This window comes from Hemitrygon akajei, chromosome 10, assembly GCF_048418815.1.
Source record: "Hemitrygon akajei chromosome 10, sHemAka1.3, whole genome shotgun sequence".
NCBI classification, from domain to species: Eukaryota; Metazoa; Chordata; class Chondrichthyes; order Myliobatiformes; family Dasyatidae; genus Hemitrygon; species Hemitrygon akajei.
Genome location: NC_133133.1, coordinates 153,599,769 through 153,619,696, shown reverse-complemented (window position 1 = coordinate 153,619,696; position 19,928 = coordinate 153,599,769). Strand labels below are relative to the sequence as shown.

At 40.7% G+C, this 19,928-nt stretch overlaps 1 protein-coding gene across 1 annotated transcript in view; it reads right to left on the bottom strand.

The window, feature by feature from the left end:
- Nucleotides 1–19,928, bottom strand: part of LOC140734847 (coiled-coil domain-containing protein 91-like) — a 173,289-nt gene that overhangs the window by 101,689 nt on the left and 51,672 nt on the right. Inside the window, exons 5-7 of the mRNA XM_073059432.1 lie at nucleotides 19,118–19,296; nucleotides 14,224–14,427; nucleotides 13,340–13,444 (exon numbers count right to left, since the gene is read on the bottom strand). Of these exons, the coding sequence (XP_072915533.1) occupies nucleotides 13,340–13,444; nucleotides 14,224–14,427; nucleotides 19,118–19,296 (488 nt within the window). The remainder of the gene's footprint in view (nucleotides 1–13,339; nucleotides 13,445–14,223; nucleotides 14,428–19,117; nucleotides 19,297–19,928) is intronic.

Below are 19,928 nucleotides of genomic sequence, written 5' to 3'. Positions count from 1 at the left end.
AGGCAGGAATGACTTCCTATGACGCTCAGTGTTGCATCTTGGTGGAATGAGTCTCTGGCTGAACGTACTCCTGTGCCTAATCAGTACATTATGGAGTGGATGGGAGTCATTGTCCAAGATGGCATGTAACTTGGACAGCATCCTCTTTTCAGACACCACCGAAAGGATGAATACAAGACTCTGGTGGAGGATTTTGTCAAATGGTGCAAGCTGAATCATTTGCAGCTCAACATCAGCAAGACAAAGGAGATAGTGATGGACTTTAGGAAGATCAAGCCTTCTGCCTCTTGTTACTATTGATGGTGAGGATCTACAAGTACCTGGGGGTGCACCTGGATGACAGATTTGAATGGAGAACCAACACTGAGGGTGAGGGTGAGGATGTGGGTTGGAGAACTAACACAAGAAGGGCCAGAGTCACCACTACTTCCTGAGGAGACTGAGGTTCTTTGGAGTATGCAGGCCTTTCTTTCACATGTTCTACCAGTCTGTTGTTGCCAGTACAATATTTTATGCAGTGGTGTACTGTAACAACTGTATCAACACAGGTGATCCCAACAGGCTCAATAAGCCGATTAGAAAGTCTGGCTTTGCTATGGGCGTTAAACTGGACACAATGGAGACAGTAGGAGAACAAAATCTGGAAAATCCTGGCAATTCTAGATAACGTTTCTCACCCTCTTCATGCTACTTTGCCTGAACAGAAGAGCACTTTCAGTAATAGACTAAGACAACTACGTTACTCCAAAGAGCGCTATGATGTCATTCTTACCCTTGGCCATTAGGGTCTATAATGAGTCAACCTATAGCCGGGGAAGTAATGACCCCCCCCCCCCCCCCCCCGCCCCTTCAGTTAGACTGTTATTAACCCTTGTTTACTATAGCTCTGTTTAAAATGTTTACCACACCTTGTTATCGCATAGACCCTGTGCAATACCATCACTTCTTATCTGGACGGTGTGAATGTGCACCCATCACTATATAACATTATGGCAATTCTTCCACTATGATCTTATCAGTGTGAATTTGGAAATCTTATAAATCTTGTCATCTTTGACTTGTAAATCTTGAACATCTTATTTTTAAGGCAATTTTTTTTTATTTTCTTACCTCTCTTCTAGGATTTGTATATCTGTGCACATGTAATGCTACTGTGACACTGTAACTTCCTTTGCAATCAATAAAGTACCTATCTATCTTATCTATCGCACGGCTGTGCCTCTCCTACCTGCATACAAGCAGAGGCTAAAAAGTAAAGCTCCAGAGATCTGAACAACAAAGAGGTGGTCGCAGGAGGTACAGGAGCGATTATGGGATAGCTTTAAGACAGTGAACTGGGCTGTGTTCAAGCACTCATCTAGAGATCTGAATGAATACTCCATGGTTGCAATGGTCTTTAATAAAAAAGCTATTGACGAGTGTGTCCCCTCTAAATCATTCAGAGTCTTCCACAGTCAGAAGCCCTGGATGAACCATGAGATCAGAATCTGCTGAGGGCCAGATCTGAAGTATTCAAGTCTGGAGACCAAAAAAGCTACATGGGGTGTAGGTATGGTCTCCAGAAAGCCATCTCACAGGCGAAGTGGAAATTCCGAAACAAACTTGAATCAAGGAGGGATGCTCAACAGATATGGCAGGGCTTGAATGCTATCTCCTCTTATGAAGTTAAATCAAGCAACATGGGAGACAGCGAGGCTTTGCTTTCAGATTAGCCCAATGCCTTCTATGCTCACTTTGACTGTCAGAACATGGAGGATCAATCGTGAACTCCAACATCCCTCGATAATCCTACGATCTCAGTCTCTGAAGCTGACCTGTAGGCTGCCTTCAGGAGGGTGAATCCACAGAAAGCATCCAGACCGGACTGGGTACAGGGCCACATAGTAAAGACTTGTGCAGACCATCTGGCTGGTGTGTTCACAGAGATCTTTAACCTCTCACTTAGGGTGTGTATGGTACCCACCTACTTCAAGCAGGCTTCAATTATACTGGTGCCCAAGAAGAGCGTGGTGACCTGTCTCAATAACTGCCGCCCAGCTACACTTACATCCACAATGCTGAAGTGCTTTGAGAGGTCAGTAATGAAACATGTCTCCTGTCTGACAGGCAACTTGGATCTGCTCAAATTTACCTACTGGAGCAACAGGTCCACAGCAGATGCCATGTCATTGGGTCTTCACTAAATTCTGGAAGATCTGGACAGCAAAGATGTATACATCAGGATGCTCTTTATCGACTACAGCTCAGTAGTCACTATCATCATCTCCTCAGAATTAATCAATAAGTTCCAAGACCCTGGCCTCAATACCTCCTTGTGCAATTTGATTCTGGATTTCCTCATTTGTAGACCCCAGTCAGCTCGGATTGGCAACAATATCTCCTCCAGAATCCCCATCAGCACAGGTACACTACAGGGCTGTGTGCTTAGGCCACTGCTCTACTCACTTTCCACCAATGACTGTGTTGCTAAGCACAGCTCCAATGCCATATTCAAGTAGCTGATGACACCACTATCATGAGCCGACTCAAAGATGGTGGTGAATCAGCATATAGGAGGGAGATTGAAAATCTGGCTGAAAGGTGTCAGAACAAAAACCTCTCATTCAATGTCTGCAAGGCCAAGGAACTGATTATAGGCTTCAGAAGAAAAAAAGCCCAGAAGCCGGTCCTCATCAGAAGATCAGAGGTGGAGAGGGTTTGCAATGTTAAATTCCGAGGTGTTATTGTTTCAGAGGACCTGTTCTGGACTCAGCACAATTGTAAAGAAAGCACAGCAGTACCTCTACTTCCTTAGGAGTTTGCAGAGATATGACATTTTATCTAAAACTTGGACAAACTTTATAGATGTGTAGTGGGGAGTATATTGACTGGCTGCATCACAGTCTGGTATGTAAACACGAATGCCTTTGAACAGAAAATCCTACAAAAAGTAGTGGATTCAGCCTGGTACATCATGGATAAAACCCTCCCAACTACTGAGCACATCTACATGAAACACTGTCATAGGAAAGCAGCCGTCCATCAGAGATCTCCAACATTCAGGTCATGCTCCCTTCTCGCTGCTGCCAATGGGGAGAATGTACAAGAGCCGCAGGATTTCCACCACCAAGTTCAAAAACAGTTACTACCCCTCAATCGTCCAGCTTTTGAGCGAAAGGGGTTAACTACATTTGCCCCATCAGTGAAATATTCTCACAACCAATTGATATTACTTACAAGGACTCTTCATCTCATGTTCTTGTTACTTCTTGCTATTTATTTATATTTGCAATTGCACAGTTTGTTGTCTTCTGCACTCAGGTTGATCTCTAATTGATCTTGTTATAGTTACTATTCTATAGATTTGCTAAGTATGCCCACAAGAAAATGAATCTCAGGATTGTATATGGTGACATTTATGTACTTTGATAAAAAAATTTACTTGAACTTTGAATTACCTGTTCTGTTATGCAAATATTATTCAATTTTTTTGCAGTAAATTATTATTTGAAAAAGCATATGATCTTCAAATTGTTAAATAACCATTTATTATGTTTCTGATACTCCCTAATACTTAATATTAGAAGTAAACACATTTTACAAATTTGTCATGGTCAGCAGAAATTGAAAACTGTGTACAGATACCTCGTAAATTATGCACATCAATGTTGTGATATTATAAACATCAATAAGTCTCGAATGCAAATACATTTTTAAAAATATTCTCATGTTTTCTTTACATTAATTTTAGCTCCAAATTCTGTGCATCTTTCTCAATAATTTCAGTATAACCTTATTGGAAAATCAGTTGGAAAAAAAACAGAGAAGTGACACATTGGCCTTAATTCCTCTGCAAATTGCAGAGAATACTATCATGAAAAGTCTGATATAACATAATAGTGTCACGTGAGGAGAAACATTTAAACAGCAGCAATACATTCCCATTATGGTAGAAAGGTTAAAATTGGATCTTCTCATGCATATTGCAGAAATTCATGATTAAGTGAATAAAGTGTGATTTGATTTAAATTAAGCTTCCAGTTTAAGATGGCACTGGTGAATCTCGGCAACTTCTAGCCAGTGCCCAATGAAACAACTATTTTTCTGATAAACAATCATTACAAGCAAGTCTATAATTTCCCTTTGGACTTGGAGGCAATTCAATGTGGCAGAACCGAGGCGAGGCGAGGCAGTTGGCCTGTTGCTAAGAGCGAGGAAGACCAGAGGTTAGATCGATTTGAGAACCGTGCCAAATCGGAAAAGTCGGGTACAAGCTAAAACAAAGTGGAAGTATACAGGCACCAGAGCATATCATGGCAACTGAACCCACTGCTTGGATGACGAATTAAGCACCAAGCTGAATTGGAAAGGCCAAGTACAGGCCGAATCAAGGCAGCAGGGTCAAGGCCGCAGAGCATATCAAGGCAACTGAACCTGAAGTTTGGACGACGATTTAGTTGCCAGGCTAAATTGAAATGGTCAGGGTGTCAGGGCCCAAGGCAAGAGACAGGCCAGTTCAGGCTGCTGCTCTGCTCTGTGCTGAACTAAATGTTCATGGGCAGGACTGTCTTTGTGAACTTCAGTTCAGAACGCTAGTTGCTTGCGTTCATTGTTTGCATGATTTGTTTTTTTTCTTTAAGATCACTGGAGGTTTGACAATCTTCTTTTTAAAATGGGTTCTTTTGGGTTTCTTTGTTTTGTGGTTGCCTGTTAGGAGGCAAATCTCAAGGTTCTATAATGTACACATATTTTGATAATAAATGTCCTTTGAACTTTGAACTTTTGGGGTGGGGGAGAGAGGGAGTTATAAAGCAATGAACAAGATTCGAGCAGTTAGCTCCAGTTGAATGGTTAATAGCAACTCCAACATTCCTGGTGCTGTAGTTTGTGGTTCTAGGCTTCATGCCGTAGGTTAATCTTTTATCTAATCAAATCGGTCTTGGCTATTGAGTACTCATAGGTATGCATGAGAGAACACTTCCTTTACAAGATCAGAACCATAAAAATAGTACTTAATAATTTTACTTTTGTTTCCCAACATGCTCTCACAATCCTTCAGAACACAAATGTCTTGGCATAATTAAAGGAGAGCTTGCAATACATACTGTACACATTTATGCATCTGCTTTAAACAATGGTACTGCTAGAAGATGAAACAGAAAAACCAAAATAACTTTACAATGGTACCCTACTTAGCACTACCACAGACTACACAGACTCATTTTAGTGCTCTCAGCCCTGAATCTATACCAAACCAAAAGTACTATGATATACTTCAAAACAGACATATCTTGCATGCTGCTACTCTGATATATCAGGCACAAATTCCTGTTAGTATTCTATTGCCACACAGTTCACTGTAAAACACTCAGGCAACATGTGGAGGCTGCCCGTGAGGACCAATGTTGGGTGGGCTGGGAGGACTTTTGAGAGCAGAGCTAAAAGGTGCATCCCAGCTGGCACGATGAGTAACGATGCCTGTGCTTTGGACTGACAATGATAGTTTTACTTGATAAAAAAAACAGCCAAATCCTGCTCATCATTTTCCCTTGCAGAAGAAGCCATTGAACATATTACAGCAAGAAGACTGGGGATAGTTCAGTAGGTTAAAACAGGGGAGTCTGCAGCTCCCATCACATCTGTTACGAATGATGAACAACTCTGATGGGCAGACAGGTACAGAATCGCCAATGCCCCCCCCCCCCCCCATTTTGGAGAATCACAAATCGCTACTATTCCGATGCTGTTATCAAGGAAGTGCGAGAGACACAGGAAAGCTGCCAGGGCAGTTGTTATTGATAACAGCTCATGAAAACTAATGAGAGAGAGACAGCTCAGAGATACACAAAGTGGAATGTCTCCTACTAACAAAAGCGGAACGGAATCATTGATTACTGCTATTGTCTTTTGGAGAAGGATTGTGTACTTGGTACTGTTCTATTCATTGAAACCCCTCAGGGGGCAACCAGAGTGGGCTGGTTTGATGGGTTACATCATCTCAACCTGATTGACACCTGAGACCCCATGAGTGGGGATAAAAGTGGGGTCTGGGGTAACACCCCTCAGACGCACCAGGAGAAACGCTAGTGAGCATCGGAACCCCCACGGGACAGGGTGGGAGACCGGAAACCGAACGAAGGGTTGGTAAATTTTAACTCACAGTGTTTTTGTAGCGAGACCGGTGGGGGCTTGTGTGTGTGTCCACCCTTGCCTGGGTGACGAGTCCACTACGGAAGAACAGTCTAGCTAAAGGACGGAGGGGTCATGCGTGAATGGCCACAACAACAACGCATCGACGGATCAAGATCGTAAAGGAAAGTTGGCAAGTCAATAGCTGTACTGTTCTCTCTCTCTCTCCAACAATTGAAACACCGCGACCAACAACTACCACAGCCTGCATAAACTGAACTGAACTTTATATTTCCATCTGACAATTCATTATCCCCTAGACAATGATAGAGCTTATTTCTTATTGATTATTATTATACCCGCACTTTTAGGTTTAGTATTGATGACATATATTATCTGTATATTTGCATTGATATTATTTTTGTGTATTTTTACTAATAAATACTGTTGAAAATAGTATCACCAGACTCCAACGGACACTTCTATCTTTGCTGGTAAGACACCCAGTTACAGGGTTCGTAACACATCCAACAGGAGAGTTCAGACAGTCCCTCAATAAATGGAGCAGCTGCCAAAGCCAAGCTGCAATTGTTCCATTGCATTTGGAGGACTAGGCTCTCAACAAATTCACAGCACAGTAGCATGAAGTAGCAGAAAGCCCAAGGGTTTACATCAGACTCCCAGTACTGTGGGTTACACAAGTCTTTTAGTTTCTGATTTCATAACCCTCCCGTTCTTAGGAACGTATCGTGAGCACTAAATGAGATAGTGTTCTAACGGTGCATTTGATGTATTAGTCATAGCAACTATTTACTTGTGGTATGCAATGGTCGTGATAATGTTTTTTGTCATACTATATGTTGCACACAATCTTAAACTTTCTGTTGATATTCAAACTCAAATTAATGTTTTTCATTTTTGTTTTTTTTATCTCTTCTTTTGTAATCGTATTAAGACAACAGTAAGAACAAAAATATCTTAGTATAATTAGAAAAAGTAAAAATCTTGTATGGAAAGAGAAAACACAAAAATAGGTAGCATTCAAATAATGGAACAGTGGAGAAAAAGAGGCAAGTCCCACCCTAGAGTTCCTAGACTCCATTTCCAATTCCACAGATGCCACCCAGCTTGTTGAGTAGATTCAGCATTTCCTTTATTTCCTGATTCATTTAAGATGTTTTAATTGACTTGACACCTATTGCCCTATATTAGTTTATAGTCAGATTCCCTCACTTTCCATAGGAAAAATCACTTCACTTTTTGCACTAAAAAGTTGGCTGGAATCTCTCAAGAAATGAAATTGCCCACCATCATACCACTCAATTGCCTTACAACTTCACATTTACAACTTGCACCATTGAAACAGCCATTATTCCCCCCCCCCCCAGAGAAAGCTCTAATACCCTGATTCGTATAATAAGTTTTAACTTACAGCAGTTCTCCGCTTTAAAGCCCAAATTAGTAAATTTTCTTACTGCAATGGAACAGAGCGCCTTACGGATACACTGCCCTATCTTTTAAAACCTCATTACACGACTGAAATTATAATGCATATTTAAGTTTCCTGACATGACTGTTGGTGGCCACATCAAAGGTGGTGATGAATCAGCGTTAGGAGGGGATTAGAAATCTGGCTGAATGGTACCGCAGTGACAACCTCTCATTCAACATCAGCAAAATCAAAGAACTAATTACACTAGACAAATTCTTCAGAAGTGTTGCTTCCAAAGATTTTATTTATTTATTTATGATAGACCGCTTGAAGCTGAACACAAATATAATTTCAGACTACTTGTACCACATAGGAATTTGGAGAGACAAGAAATTATTAAATACATACGGTGTACTGGCCTACATCAATCATGGAATTGAATTTAGGAGCCAAGAGGTAATGTTGCAGCTATATAGGACCCTGGTCAGACCCCACTTGGAGTGCTGTGCTCAGTTCTAGTCGCCTCACTACAGGAAGGATGTGGAAACCATAGAAAGGGTGCAGAGGAGATTTACAAGGATGTTGCCTGGATTGGGGAGCATGCCTTATGAAAACAGCTTGAGTGAACTCGGCCTTTTCTCCTTGGAGCAACGGAGAATGAGAGGCGACCTGATAGCGGTGTATAAGATGATGAGGGGCATTGATCGTGTGGATAGTCAGAGGCTTTTTCCCAGGGCTGAAATGGCTGCCACAAGAGGACACAGGTTTAAGGTGCTTGGCAGTAGGTACAGAGGAGATGTCAGGGGTAAGTTGTTTTTTTTATGCAGAGAGTGGTGAGTGCATGGAATGGGCTGCCAGCAACAGTGGTGGAGGCGGATACAATAGGGTCTTTTTTTTTGGATAGGTACATGGAGCTTAAAAAAGTAGAAGGCTATGGGTAACCCTAGTAATTTCTAGGGTAGGGACACGTTCGGCACAACTTTGTATTGTTGGGCCTGTAAGGGCCTGTATTGTGCTGTAGGTTTTCTATGTTTTTTCTATAATAGTTAATTGCATATGGATGCTGACACTTTGAAATGACTTTCTTACTTACATCCTTCATATACATGAGAAGTAAAAATCTTTACGTTACGTCTCCATCTAAATGTACAATGTGCAATTATAGTAATTTATAGCAAATATTATGTACAACAGGATAGTCAATATAACATAGAAATACAGTTGCATCAGCATGAATTAATCAGTCTGATGGCCTGGTGGAAGAAACTGTCTCACAGCCTATTGGTCCTGGCTTTTATGCTGCGGTACCGTTTCCCAGATGGTAGCAGCTGGAACAGTTTGTGGTTGGGGTGACTCCAGTCTCCAATGATCCTTTGGGCCCTTTTTACACACCTGTCTTCGTAAACGTCCTGAATAGTGGGAAGTTCACATCTACAGATGCACGGGGCTGTCCGCACAACTCTGCAGAGTCCTGCGATTAAGGGAGGTACAGTTCCCATACCAGGCAGTGATGCAGCCAGTCAGGATGCTCTCAGTTGTGCCCCTGTAGAAAGTTCTTGGGATTTGGGGGCCCATACCAAACTTCTTCAACCATCTGAGGTGAAAGAGGTGCTATTGTGCCTTTTTCACCACACAGCCGGTACGTACAGACCACGTGAGATCCTCGGTGATGTTTATGCCAAGGAACTTAAAGCGGCTCACCCTCTCAACCCCAGATCCATTGATGTCTATAGGGGTTAGCCTGTCTCCATTCCTCCTGTAATCCACAACCAGCTCCTTTGTTTTCGCAACGTTGAGGGAGAGGTTGTTTTCTTGACACCACTGTGTAGGGTGATCACATCCTCTCTGTAGACTGCCTCATCATTATTTGATATTAGGCCAATCAGTGTAGTGTTGTCAACAAATTCAATTAGCAGATTGGAGCTGTGGGTGGCGACAACGTCATGCGTATACAGAGAGTTGAGGGAGATTAATACACAGCCTGAAAAGCATCTGTGTTGAGGATCAAAGGGGCAGAGGTGAGGGAGCCCACTCTTACCACCTAACGGTGATCTGACAGGAAGTCCAGGATCCAGTTGCACAAGGCAGAGTGAGGGCCGAGGTCTCTGAGCTTCTTGTCGAGCCTGGAGGGAATTACAGTGTTGAATGCTGAACTGTAGTCCACGAGCAGCATTCTCACATAAGCATCCCTCTTCTCCACATGCGTAAGGACAGTGTGTAGAACTGTGGCTATTGTGTCATCTATCGATCGGTTGTGAAGGTAGGTGAATTGTGGGGGGTCCAGCCTGGGTGGCAGCATGCTGCAGATGTTGTCCTTCACCAGCCTCTCATAGTATTTGCATATTATTGAGGTGAGTGTGACAGGATGCCAGTCGTTCAGACATGTTACCTTGGTCTTTTTAGGTACAGGGACAATGGTGGACATTTTGAGCAGGAAGGAACTATACACTGGGAGAGGGAGAGATTAAAATATCTGTAAACATACCTGCCAGCTGTGCCACACACATCCTGATACTCACCCTGGGATGCCGCCTGGTTCCTCAGCCTTGTGACTGTCCACCTGTTGGAAACACCTGCGTACTTCGGCATCAGAGATGACCAAGCTGCCGGCCGCATCATCAGCAGGACTCCTTAGGGGCGCAGTATTGGTGACATCAAATCGAGCGTAAAAAACAGAGAGGCATCGATGTTGGAAACTCCACTGGGTTTAGCTTTGAAGTCTGCGATGGTGTGTAGACCTTGTCATAAGCTCCGTGTGTTATTGGTGGAAAGTTGAGTCTGAATCTTGCCTCTATATTGTTCTACTGCCTTGCTGACTTTGTGCAGATCATAGCTATATTTCTTGAGCTCTAGCTGATTACTGGCAGTGTAAGCTCTATCTCGCGTGGTAAGTGTTGCTCGCACAGAACTGTTGATCCAGTGTTTCTGTTTTGGCAAGACCCTGACTAATTTCTCGGGGGCAACATCTTTGATGCACTTCCGGATGAAACTTGTGGCCCCTTCCGTGAACTCGAAGACATCCTCATCATGGAAATCATTCTAGTCTACATCATCAAAGCAGTCCTGCAGCATGGAGGTCGGTTGGTCAGACCAACAGTGGACGGTTTTAACTATGGCCGTCTTTTGTTTCAGCTTCTGCCTGTATTTTGGCAACAGCAAAATGGAGGAGTGACCTGATTTTCCAAACAGGGGCGCGGAGCAGTGCTTTGTAAGCATTGCGGAAGGGAGAGTAGCAGTAGTCAAGTATGCTATGCCCCTGTGTGCTCACCTGAGTGTGTTGGCAAAATTTTGGAGAGACCTTAGTCAGTGACGCTCTACTAGAGTCACCGACGATGAAGAAGGCAGCCTCCGGCTGTGCAGTCTCCAGGGTGCTGATGGTCTCGTACAGGTCAGTATCAGCCTGCAGCGCAACACACACAGCTGTGATAACAGCCGTGAACTCCCTAGGCAGCCAGAAAGGTCTACACAGCAACACCAGCTACTCCAGATCCAGGGAACAAGAGGATTTGAGAGCATGCACGTTCTGAGGGTCGCACCAGGCATTAGTGACCATGAATCATACCCCTCCTCCTTTACTCTTCCCAGAGAGGTTTTTACACCTGTCCGCCTGGAACAGGAAGACCCAGGGGGCTCGTAGCATGATCTGGTATCTCTTCCATCAACCAGGTCCCCACGAAGCACAAAACATTGCATTCCTTTGTTTCCCGCTGGTAGGAGATTCTGACTCTCGGTTCGCACAGCTTATTGTCCAGGGACTGAACATTAGCCAGCAGTATGCTAGGAAGCAGTGACCGATTAGCACACCATCTCAACCTCAGCATGACGCTGACCCTTCTCCCTCACCTCCGACACCACTTCCGAGGTAGCGGCGGTGTAGTAGGTGAGTTGAAGGCGGTGTAGTTGATTGAGCAAGCAGGGAATCCCAGTGTAGAAAAGGCTGCACATAGTGGGTAAATGCCATATTCTCGATGTTCAGGAGAGTCAGTTTACTGTATCTGATGTGACTATTGGCTACTTGAACAAGAAATAAGAAGGAAATCACAGAAATTAAAAGTATACTGAAAAGTTGGAACTGAGCTCGCAACACAGCCGCTAAACGTGGCACCATCTTGTTTGAGTGCAATAGTTCAACTAAGCCAAAATTGTTTTACTGGTGATTTTCATTTGTATTCAGTGCCCAAGGGTTCTTGCTTAAGTATCCAACAATGATCCATTGATGGATTCCAGTTGCCCTGATACCGTTTCTCCATGACTGCAATGTCCTGGAGAAACCTTTCACTGTGCTCATCACTGACAGCTTCAAGATTTTCAGGGAAGAAGTTTAAATGGGAATGCAGAAAATGAATCTTTAGTGTTAAGTTTCACTTCATGGTTTTGTATGCTTGAAGCATGTTCTCAACCAGCTTAGTTTAGTGCTTTGTAGTAGCCAAGAAAAATTTCAACAACATCCTTGAATGTCTTCCATGCGATTTTCTCTGGTCCCACTAGAAGTCATTTGAATTGCCTCTTATAGACAACTTGTTTGATTTGTGGACCAACAAAAATGCCTTCCTTAATCTTGGCATCAGTAATTGTGACTTGAATTATGAATTGAAATAACAAATGTAGGCAATTTTTAAAAAAGGTGCATGATAGGGAAATTTCATGGTGATTTTCATGATCAACAGCCCAAAATCCATAGGTACACCCAAAAGTATTCAGGAAGTAAAATCTTTGTTATCTATCAGTGTTACTGACAATAGGAGGAGGAAACCAGAGGTCCATTAGCCAGTCCTCATTAGAGGAGCAGAGGTGCATAGGTCCGTAACTTTAAAATTCCACGGTATTATCATTTCAGAGGATCTTTCCTGGATGCAACATGTAGGTGTCATGACAAGAAGGCATGGCAGCATCTCTACTTTCTTAGAAGTTTGCTAAGATTCTGCAGGTCATCTAAAACTTGGACAAACTTCAAAAGGTGCACAATGGAGAGTATACTGACTGGTTGCATCATGGCCTGGTATAGAAACACCATTGCTCTCGAACAGAAAAGCTTCAAAAAGTAGTAGATATAGCCCAGTCCATCATAGATAAAGCCCTCCCCACCAATGGACACATCTACAGGGAGTGTTTTTGCAGGAAAGCAGTATTCATCAAGGATCCACACCAGTTCAGGCCATGATCTCTTCTCATTGCTACATTCAGGAAGGAGGTACAGAAATCTTAAATCCCACACCACCAGGTTTTGGTAACAGCAATTACTACTCAACCATCAAGCTCCTGAACCAGAGTGGATAACACCACTCACCCCAACACTAAACTGATTCCACAACCTACGGATTCACTTTCAGGGACTCTACACCCGTTTATTTTTCGTTTTTGTATTTGCACAGTTTATTGTCTTTTGCATATTGATTGCTTGTCCATCTTTGTTTGTGTGCAGTTTTTCATTGATTCTATTGTTTATGTGTATTTACTGTGAATGTGCACAAGAAAATAAACCTCAGGGTAGTAGATGGTGACATATACGTATTTTGAAAATAAATTTACTTTGATTTATTTTGATAATAAAAGGTAGATCAAAATAGCTTATATTTGCCTCACAAGAAAGAAACTGATTAGATAGGTGACCTTGTATAAACACAAATCTAAAAGCTGAATCATTTCCTTGAATAGTCAGAGGTTACCATTTAAAATGCTAAAACAACCAGGGTGATCAGCCATAAGCAATATGATAAATTTAGGACTTTCCCATATGGTACAAGCTGCATATGTTTCAAATCCCAACATTATGTATTAACTCAAATTGCATTAAATTACCTGAAGTTGATTGTAGTGATCTTGGTGTGAAATTTCCTCTGCTTTTTTCTCTTGTAAATATTCTTCCTCTAATTTTGAATACTTCTCAAACATCTCTGCTAATGCCTTAAAAAGTTGAAATAAATTGGCAAAACATAAAACATATAGCATACAGAAAAATTAGCTTACTTAATTTGTTGTTAAAATAATACTTAAAGTTGATGAGATGAAATGATGCTTTTCTCCTGTAATGCTTTCTGAAGTTTTTGCTTATAGTACTTTCCCAATCATGATTGATTGAAAGAAACAGCCCAATCTGATCATAATATATTCCACAGAACCAAGAAATACTTGGAAAAGGCCAAAATGGTTGATGTGAAGCTGGCTTTAATATGCAAACACTAATCAATTACAAAATCATTGGGGCCATTAAATCAGGAGCACAATATTAACTTATCATTTCATTTTGCAGTTAGTTAAGAAACATGAATGGAAGTTGTATACAATCTTAGTGGATGGTCAAATCACCGAAGAAATACACAAATAGAATAAATTCTCATACACTACATGTCACCTCCAAAAAGATAAATATATTGAAAATAACACTAGGTTTGCTGATACACTTCTGATCAAAATAAAAGAACAATGTAATTTCTGACAAGATTAATTTTTTCGGAATGAAACGTTTGTACTTTTTTGGGAAAGATGCCACTGGTAAGGATATTTGTAGCTACAATGTTTGATAAAGCAGCTTCCTGGAATCAGACAAGGTGCATAAAACTAACCCAATCTGAATCAGCAGTAAAACATATTCCTAGTGAAAGATTTGTATTTTTAAACAATGAAAATATTACAAATAAGCATTGTGTCAATGACTTTAAAAAACATACTGCACACCATAGTACCTTTTTCATTTCAAACTTCTCCTTCTCAGCAGCGGAAAGCTTCGCCTCCACATCTTTCAATGTTTCTTCTGATTTTACTTCAATTTTGTTTGCTTTTATGGGCAATGGGCTGTCTGCAAGATCTGTAGAGTGTTGAGGATCATTTTCTTGCAAAGTTGCTGATGCTACGGCATTATCAAGCAACGATTGAGACATTTGCTGAACCTGCAATATAGGTTTAAAACTATTATAAATAAATACCAAAAGGTATATTTAAATAAACACAAATTCACAATCTGACAAATAACAAGACACAAAATCTTGAGGGTTGCTACTTTCACTTTTATTACTTAAAAAATTACCCTCGAGTTATACATACACAGAAGCAATACCTTGCATTTTGATAATTTATAGATATTTAAGCAACTTGAAATGGGAGGAAACCATGTGTCCCCTCTGAAAGGGACTTGCTCTGTTATTTTGTTGCCAAGCATTGTGGGTTTGTTGGCGCTGGGAAGTCTAGAGATACTTGCAGACTGCTCCCAGTGCACTCTCGGGTATGTTGGCTGTTATTGCAGACTACACATTTTATTGTATGTTTGATGTATGTACACATGATGAATAAACTGGAATCTTAAGCCTGTTTAGCCTGTCAGTCACCCACTTTTGATACCACACCTCATCCATTTTGCCATCCAATCCCCATTCCCTTCAATTCCCAGAGCCTAAATCATTTTTACAGTCAAAGATACAGTATCCCTAGCCCTAATAGAGAATACCAAAGATACAATCCACAGTATAAATAAATTTTTCCCCTCCATCTCAGATGACCATCCCCTTCGCCCCCAAGTTCTAGCCTCGGGAACTAGATAACAGCATTTACCTTGCCAATCCCTTTCTGAGTCAAACAGGCAACAGCAAGAAATTTGACACCTCACCACTTAGATCGCATTCTTCCCTATTCTGAAGTTTTGTCGGAACAACAACTGAACCTCTTGACCATGTCTGAAGTTTTAAGAATTAACATTTTTGAGGGGACGTACACGTAAAGTTTGCAACACATCCAGTTCATTAAGAAAAGTTCTTTCTAAATGTCAGATGAAAAATTACAGTACTAGAAAGTCTGGTCAATATACCAGAAGAAAACAACAAATCTTAATTTCTGAAGTCTATACCCCAAGCACAAAAAATATCCACACAATAATTACATAAAAGTTCAACTTCCAACTTCAGCACATTGTGCTCTGGCATCAAAATAAATCAGCAGTTAAGTAGTTCTGCAAGCTATTTCCAAAATATGACTTAATGACGAGCAATAGTCACTTGAGCATTATCTTGGTTACTTTGGTATCAACTGAGCCCAGGGATTTACCAGTTAACAAATGGAACTACCACAATCACTTCCACTTCGGAGAACTTTGGCTGTGCTTTCTTTCACACCCTTACTCAGAAGCTTCAAGACAGCTCCCTCTAAGTGTTTCTGCAAAGTCAAACTTCATGTCCAATTCCTACAGGAAATAAGTACAAAATCCAAATTCACTCACAATGACTGATCAGCAGTGTAATGCATAAGCCATCAGGGCAGGCAAGGTTAATACCACATACCTCATTCTTGACCAACAGCACTTTGTTCAGAAAATCAAATTTGTTCAGAACAACCTTATGTATTTAATCACTTTCAATCAGCCTTATATGACAAAATTGAAATTGAAAGACTTTCAATTGTACCCTAAACTTGTAAATACAATGGCTTTGGAGCTACTAAAGAAACAGTTTGAATTTAGTATGCATTTTGGAAGCAGATTTAAAGAAGCCTTTATATCTGAAGCCCCATTAACCATAAACTACTGGTTATAATAATAGAATCTGTGCACATGAATTCCAATGAGAAATTGTTTACAAAACAAATAATTCCTTCTTTCCTGCACTAAACAATAAAAGCATTTACAAATTACTTTAATGAAATAATTCCACGATTTTAAATACTATGCCACTGAGTTTTTGATAAAATTCAATTATTTTTGTGTCATGGTTTATATATTGGTAAATTAATTCAGAATCTGCAATATATACTGTATGACTGGCATTCGTTGCAAGATCACTTGAATACATAATGACAACACAAAGTATAAAACACATATTTTGGTATAATTTATGCAGAATTCAATACATTCATCCATGGCCTAATTAAATGGCAATCATACAGAAAACAGCCTTAGCTTACAGCTCAGGCCTGCTTCTGGTATGATCCAATTCACAGCCATCAAGTCCACTGTCTTGATCCATTAACAAGTTGATTTTAGATATTCATACAACACAGAAGGCCATTCGGCCCAGAGTCTGAGCAACTTCTCAAAGCAACCCTCTCTATCCTAATCCACTACTCCTTTCCTGTTATTTATTCTCTTTCACAGACATATTATCTACCTATATTAGAGGCAATTTGTAGTCGCCAATTGAGTTGCCAACCAGCATAGGTTTGGCATATGGAAGAAACCAAAGCCCCCATCGGAAGCCACACAGGATCAAACCCAGGCAGTACCTGCAATACCACCGCGCAGTCTTATTTCAAGATTGTTATCTACTGATCACATACACTATTTTTCCTCACAACTGATATTAAATAGAACATCTCCCACATCCACATGACTTTTGCTTTCCAACCATCTACAGAGCCTGGCCCAACTGTTTCCCTAACTGCCCTGTCCTATTCTGCCACAGCCACAAATACATCAAACGTCAGGGACCTGACATCACTTCCAAAACACATTCTCTGCATTCCTCTTTCAACTGTCCGCAGCCTTACGATCCACACTTAACTTATGAACATATTCTTCCCCTCTGCCGTTATATTTCTTAAATGTCCATGACCACACTTTCATTATTCCCTTTTTTTTTAAAAGCAGGAAATTGTAATCTATAGTAATTTTATGCTGTTGCACTGTACTGCTGTCGCAAAACAAATTCCATGACATACAAGTCAATGATAATACACCTGATTGATGCAGATTTCCTCCATTAATATTGCCATTGCAATGCTGGTGGATAAAAAGCCACTTGGAGCATTTGCACAAATTAGGTTCATCAATTGCACCTAATCTCATGGGCCTCACATGTAGAGAGTGCTGCTGTGTGGAGTGGGGGAAGATCCAGAGACAAAGCAAGTGCAGACTCATCATACCTCTCCAATTTCAAAGTTCAATCTACATTTATTATCAATGTATACATTATACAACCTTGAGGTTCATCTCCTTACAGACATCCACAAAACCTCAAAATAAACATTAAAAAAACATCAAACACCCAATGCGCAGAGAGAAAGAGAAAAAAATCAAATCATGCAAAAGAATAAAAGTAAGCGATTAGCATTCAGAACTGGAGTTTTATGAAAGACACATTGCCAGACATCACTGCAGCTGGAGCAGGCAACAGACACAGTTCATCACAAAGCCAAGTAAACGTTGTAAAGCCACAGACACGAAGCCAGGCTTCACTGCAGCCTGCAATGCAGTTCAGCATCGAGCTGAGCAAACGTCACTGAGCAGTGAGCAGAACTGGCCCTCACCTCACCTCCGGGCCCGACACCCTGACCTTTTCAATCTGGCCCGGCACTTAAATCAACCAAACATTGAGCTGTTCCTTGCTCTTGGACCACTCTGGGGGCTGGACCCTGCCACAATTCAGCCCTCACCCGACATATCAATTCAACCCGGTGCTTAAATCAGTCAGACATCAGAACTTTACTCGCTCCTCTTGCCTTAACTCTGCTTTGTCCTCAACTCTCCTTGCTATGACCATGGCTCGCCTCCATCTACAACACTGCTTGCCTTGACCACCCTTTGCTCGCCTCTCCATTGATCATTATTAATAAAGTGTTCATTATAAGGTATTTAATAGCTTCCTTTGTTTTGTTTTTTGTCGTCAGTAAGTATTTGTTGGGCATCACCAGCATCTTAAACTGGAAGTTTAATTCCACGCATTGTGTCTCACATCCAGATATTATTAGGAATCAAGAAATATGGAGGATAGATAGGGTAGGAAAATGGTGTTCAAAGTTTAAAAAGATCAGCTATGACCTTGTTGAATGAAGTAACATACTCCAAGGGCTGAATGACCTACTCCTTCTCCTGATTTTGGTACGCTTATTGAAGAACCTCCAGGGCAGCTTCATCTCCCCACATTAACATGGCTTAGAAAACAAAACTCCAGATGCAAACTACTCTCAATTCACTAATTCTTTTTTTCTTAACCATCATCATGGTTTGGCGCCATGGTAGCGTCGTGGTTAGCACAATGCTATTACAGCTCAGTGCTTTCCAGAGGTCGGAATTGAATTCCGATACCATTTTGTAAGGAGTCATTGTATGCCCTCCACATGGAATGCATAGGTTTTCTCCAGGTTCTCTGGTTTCCTCCCAGAGTCCAAAGACGTACTGAGTAGGTTAATTGGTCATTATAAATTGTCCTGTAATGAGGTTCGTGTTAAATCGGATTTGTTGAGGGTTACTGGGGCAGGGTGGCTCAAAGGGCCAGAAGGACTTAATCCATACTGTATCGCTAAAAATATATCAATTAATTTTCCTTTTGAATTTTCACATGCATTTGACAGCTTTCTTGACGTAACAGACACTTTAATTTCCTAACCTAATTCTCCATTAACATACTCTTTTTGTACCACTGAGCTTACCACACTGGATTAATTTCACTGCTTTTCTCTCCACTACTTACAAAGATAAACCTGCTGAAAACTCCAAAACTTTGTGCAAGGAATAAAGTGGACAGTAATAACTATTCTAGCGTGTAACATATGTTTTACTGCACCCATCAATCATGATATTTTTCAGTCATCTTAAATTAAATTTATATTTGGAAGGAATCCATATCCTTAAATACAGTAGTAGTTTCAATACTCTACCTTTTCTGATGATGGAATTTGTTCTACAGTGGCATTTTCCATTGCATCAACTCTCAAATCGGAGCCAGGCTCAGTATCTACAAAGGGGACAGATTCTGAAGTGTTCTTTCCAAATGACTGGGTTGTCTCATTGACAAGGATGTTTGGAGGATTTCTTTGGCCCAGCTCCACTCCTGGCCCTAGGACAAAAAAGACCCCAGATGAATCAAAATAAAATAACCCAATGACAACTACTAAAATCACTAAACATAATGGCATCTGATATTTTAACACATATGCAGCTACAAGTAGCATGATACTTTTACTCTGCACATATTTGAAGCTTTGTGTATATTGTATTAAACTTCTAATTTCAAAGATTTTCTCTGGTGACAAAATAAAACTTTAAAACACGGGATTTTCCTCAAGTTCATTACATTAACTTCCAAAAGGCAAGCAACTATTTCAAACGGTGAAGAAAATTAAAATCTCATCCTTCGTTCCATCGTACCTCCAGGCATGATGGAGATCCCAAAGTAATATAACAGTTCAAATTTTTGTTAAACACTTGTGTAATATATTTGATGCAAGACAATCTTTTACCCATTCTCTCTATCCCACCTGATAAATATTACAATAATATTTATAAATAGTCAATTATTCAAGCTTATTTCCATTTCTTATCATTAATGAATTCCAGGTTATTCCAGACATATTAAAACTGCCAAAAGATGCCACATGAGAACAACATAACATTTTTTTACCAACTTATAACAGTTTTTACCCACTTATAAATCTCAATATTGATCAAATATTCTAACACCTTTCTCTC